The sequence below is a fragment of the Sinocyclocheilus grahami genome, unplaced genomic scaffold (assembly GCF_001515645.1).
Source record: "Sinocyclocheilus grahami isolate Dianchi unplaced genomic scaffold, SAMN03320097.WGS_v1.1 scaffold888.1, whole genome shotgun sequence".
NCBI classification, from domain to species: domain Eukaryota; kingdom Metazoa; phylum Chordata; class Actinopteri; order Cypriniformes; family Cyprinidae; genus Sinocyclocheilus; species Sinocyclocheilus grahami.
In genome coordinates this window covers 1,044,641-1,049,844 of record NW_015506067.1, presented here as the reverse complement: position 1 = coordinate 1,049,844, position 5,204 = coordinate 1,044,641, and the positions used below count along the sequence as shown (strand labels likewise).

The following is a 5,204-nucleotide window of genomic DNA, read 5'->3' as shown; positions in this document are numbered from 1 at the left end:
GCAGCAAGCCCTGACAGGTCAAGCACACACAGAACTGACCACAAACACAAGTTCAGTTCTGCATGCGTGCACAGATCAGAACAGATGCAGGAGCTGAAATTCTTCATGCACAAGTCAAGAGTCAGTTTCGCCACTCAGGGGCGGCGCCTAAACCTTTGTGTTAACGATTGCTATTGGCTTCTGACAAGAAGTGGCTTATTTGCAACTTGCTGCTTTTATGAGATTAATGCCAGGTTCGCACAGCATGGTTTTAGACCCGATTTTCACTGACAGACAGTTTTGTGGAAATCGCAGACAAATGCCCGAACTTGGAGACAAGTCTGTGTTTTTTTTATTTAAAAAAAATAACCTTTATTGTTGGTATGACAGTGTAGATATGACAGAAAAGAATATGACAGAGTGGAAAGCAGGATCAGCAATGGACCACAAGTCAGGAATCAAACATGGGTCACATTAACCTCAAGGCCATCAGCGTCAACAAATCTGTGCTTGTTTACGCAAGTGACAATCGCACAGTTTGTATTATCAAAGACGTGATCTGACAGAAGCACCCACACATCGCAAATACCCATGAGATATTTGGCATGCTAAATATATGTGTAACCGGGTGTTCAGGAAAAAGAAACACACGGCAGATTAATTTGTTTGTATAGGGGTTTTATCTGACTGCTGTTTTTTACTTAAAAGAATTTACAGCGGTCGGCAGGAACACCACTGAGCAAAAAATAAAATAATAATACGCAAGACAATAGGAAAAATAAGAAAATTACTAAATTCCAAATATTCTTCAAAAGTTACTCTATAATAATTACAAAGTGTAATATTACAATGAAAACTTACAGGAAGAAACAAATAACGCAATGTTTCACCAATTCCGGTGTAACAAAAACAAGATCTTAGACAGTGATTAATAACAGAAAAACACTGGTTGAAAACCAGTACGACACACACACACACACACTCCCAAATAAATTACTCTGGAGTGAGCACAACCAAAAAGTTATCTTACACACTTGACCAGGCCATATAGACGAAGTACGAAAGAATCCTTTCTTTGCTTCACCAAAATACTGAAACCTTATACAAACACGGCAAAAAATAAGGTACTGACACAGTAAAGAATACGATAGTGCTATGGTACAAAGAAGAGATAAAAGAAACACATTAATAAAGTCATCTCATCTTTGCTCTCACAATAACCACATTTTTCACATGAACATACATTGTTAAACATTAAAACAAGCGTTTTAACAGGATTGATAGCATTTGTACAATTCCAGATAGTAACACATGAATTGAACAAGAAATACTGAACTTACACTGGAAATTTCCACTATACCCGACACGAGGTTCACGCGGATCACACACGAACCGATCTCATCTACCGAGAATTAAACATCAAAAGTTCACACAAACAGGTCTCTGGTTCCCACGGATATCAAAGAAAGGGTTTACAGTAATATTTACCCAGAAAAACAGCATCATTTCAAAATAAATCGTCCCGATGCCAACACCACGACATGGCACCCGGCTGCTTCATCGGATTATATCAAAATGGCTGTTCCGGTCACGCACATGCGAACAGGAAATCTCGCAAGCAGAGATCGGCGATCTCTTAAAGGGGCCATACACAGTTTCAACACACATTGGAAACATGCTGTATTTATACCTCTGGCCACATATGGACTCATCGGGGATTCACAGTCCTGCAGTGTGTAATGTGTTTAGACTGGAAATGGCATCGACAACGACCTACTGTACAGCCAGCAACGACCCACAGCCAATGAGAGAGCAAGATAGAGGGCAAGGGAAAGTTCAGGGAGAGGAGTCATAATAGACCTGCAACAGAACATCATCAATCAGCCATTCTCTCCTTCATATTCTTCTTTGTTTTTTTTTCTTCAATTTTTTTATTTTTCACTGCTAATCAGTGTACAGACAACTTGGATTCCAAGCTTTTTGTGGGCTACTGTTTTTGACAGGAATAAATCCATTCTCGCGCATGTTATGTGTTTGGTTGTGAAATATAGTTTCATGAATTTGCACTCACATATAATCAGATTGACCAAATAGTAAGCATATTTGGCTTGTTGTCCAAGGGGAGGACTCCGAGCTCCAAATTTAGGCCGAACCCAGAGAACTCCCCCAAATCCCCAAGCTGGGATAGGAATAGTTAGGAATGAGGAGTTGGGGTGGAGGAGGGATGCTGGAAAATCTGTCATGGAACAGAGGTATGTTGCTGTATATATTTACTAATTAAGTTGCTTGTCTGAACATGCTTCACCTTTGTTGAATTGGTTGATTATCTGAATGTGCTCCTCCTAAACTTTGTTAATAAAACATCATTTGTGGACAATGCAGAGTTGTAAGTGATTCTTCCTTTTGAAAAGTTGTGTAATTTGTGAGCCCCTGTTGCCGATCCGTTGTGTAGTGTGTACAGAGTCAGCAGAACTGAAGGATAAAAATGAATAATTTAATGGTTGATGCATCATCATCATCAAAAAAAATACAATACAATATTACAATAAATCCTATCAGAAGATACCATTTTAAATGTGTACATATGCCAAATTATTTTTTCTACATTATATGAGAGATAATAGTGCACAAAAAACAGCCTGAAAAATCTGATGATCTAAAAGTAGCAGAAGCATTGAGCTTTCAGAAAACGACAAATCCTGTTGGACGAGATGTTGGAGATGTCTTTAACTGTGGTCAGAAAAAACTATGCACACAATGTTCCAGTAGGCTAATGCAGAAACTAAACAATTTCTTTTAAACAAACTGAGTCAGCAAAAGAGAAATGACAGATTTGTGTATTATGAACATACAGGAAAATACAAAGCTTTTGACATACAGAAGTTTGAAAACCCTTTGAAAATATCTAGCTCATTCAGTAGTGGAAGATACGCCTCATGACATCATCATTCTGCGAAGTAAAAAAGCCTGTAGAATATCTGGATTAAGAATATGTAAAACATCTGGATTGTTTAATCGTCTAGACAGTTTCACCGCTGTCTGTCTATCAAACCCAAACACAGCATACAGTGGCTGAGTGAATGTGGTCTGGACTCTGTGGATGAGACTCATTGTGTCAGTTTTTTCCTTCCTGTAGAAGGAAAAAAAAACCTGCGCTGTGATCCACATACACTCCTATTCTTCTGCTGGACACTGCAGAAAGTTTAGTCTCTATGTTACTGTGCCAGAATGAGCAGTAGTCTGGAGACCTCCAGGACTGATTGTTACATCCAACTGCACTCTCAGGACCATTTCCCTTCCTGCTGATGCTCTTATACATCACTCCTATATCTACTCCTGATCCCCCAACACCAGCCCACTCCACCTCCCAGTAACATTGTCCAGTCACACTCTCCCTACACAGCGCCATGGTCCAAGAATCAAATCGGTCTGGATGATCAGGATACGGCAGACGTGTGTCAGAGTAAGTGATCACTGTGTTTTCTTCAAACAGACGGAGCCAATAATTCACTGAGTTCAGATCCAGAGTTAACAGATGGGAATCTGATGAAGATAAATACATAATTACTCACGACTTTACATCAATAATATAACATATTAATGGGTCTCTTCATTGGTATCATCATTTCATAATAATTATAATTGGGCATGTCGCTCTGACACTGACTGAAGTAATTGATCAATCATAAAAAAGCCCATTGATTTCCTTATTTTATGTGAAAAAAAATGTTATTCATCTTGCAAATTTATGAAAAACTAATATTACTGTACAGATCTATGCAAAATATTGTCTGCTGATTTTAATTCTGCTCCATGAACACAGTCAAATCTCATTCAAAAGATAAATTCAAACTCTGTCATGGGACAAATAAGAGCATTTCACATCAAAGCTAGCTTATGTTAATCATTTAGGGGTAAAATTAAATTCCAAATATGAGACAAGCAATATACTGTTTGCGAATGCCACACTGATGAGAGTGGCACATATGATATGCAAATCAATTTGTACGAATTTGTATGAATAAGCCACCTTCCCATGAGATCAGGTTGAAATACACACATTGAATCACTCTTGCGGTACTTTTATGGAATACGTCACACACAGTGACATGGCATCGGCACGTCTCAAGTTGGACAAATTTTCTAACCAGCATGCACTGCTTCAAGTCGATCGGTCTACATAGCGGCACATGACGTTTAATGCACTTAAGGTGCAGTAAGTGATTTATAAAAAACACTGTTGATATTTGAAATCATCAAAACAAACACACCCCTACCAAAGGATCACGTCCTTATTTTAATAACTCCACCCCCAAATTCACAAACATGCTATGCAACATAGGCACCTCCTCCATCATGAGTGTTACTGGAATGAACCCCGGGTAAGATCATCATCAATTAGCACAGAAAGTCTCCCAGTGATCACAAGTGTTTGTGTGTATTTTCATTGTAACTCACATTGTAGGAACTCCTTCCTAGTCGTAAGCTGATGACTCGGGACAATGACCTGGACGGTTTTCACTATTAACACCAAAGAACATCTGTGCATCAGTGCAAACCCTTTAATTCCCAAGTCAAGAAAAAAAGTACTACCATTTTATATTTAATGAACAGTTCTCAACTCTTTTCTGAGAGTAAAACAGCATTACCTGTTTTAGATAACATTTCTATTTCATCTGTGCAGAACTGCTGCAGTTTATTTCTGAGCTGAGAGACAGACTTCACTACCTCATCAAAATTGGGACGAGAACTGACAGTGAAGCTGTCTGTAGATCCAGAGAGAGAGACAGATGGGCAACTCTATAGACACAAAGACAAAAACATTAACTCTGTGCAATTAGAGAAGCCTGTAGTCTTTAGTCCTATGTTTAAAGGGTTAGTTCACTCAAAAATGAAAATTAGCCTGTGTTTTACTGACCCTCAAGCCATTCTAGGTGTATATGACTTTCTTCTTTCAGACGAATCCAATCGGAGTTATATAAAAAATTGTCCTAGCTCTTCTAAGCTCTATCATTGTAGTGTTTTTGTTTAACAGTTCAAAACAAGTTAAATACAGTGTCCGCATCCATAATATAACGTACCTCACCCTTTTATTTCACTTCTGCTGACTGTCGTATGCGGAAGCATTCCGGCAGATGACGTAGAACGTATGCGTCGCACGCACGCCTCTGAGATATGCTAGTCTCATTAGTTTGTCTCACAAGTCTCCTCTTGGCTTATATCGA

General features: G+C 38.7%; 1 protein-coding gene across 1 annotated transcript; it reads right to left on the bottom strand.

Annotated features, from left to right (window-relative positions):
* Nucleotides 1–3,094: 3,094 nt before the first annotated feature.
* Nucleotides 3,095–4,796, bottom strand: LOC107563772 (tripartite motif-containing protein 16-like). The gene is made up of 3 exons (XM_016248715.1): nt 4,629–4,796; nt 4,438–4,500; nt 3,095–3,522 (listed from the first exon to the last, which is right to left on the bottom strand). Exons 1-3 carry the CDS (start codon nt 4,642–4,644, stop codon nt 3,095–3,097), a joined length of 507 nt encoding a protein of 168 aa, XP_016104201.1. The 5' UTR covers nt 4,645–4,796.
* Nucleotides 4,797–5,204: the final 408 nt, after the last annotated feature.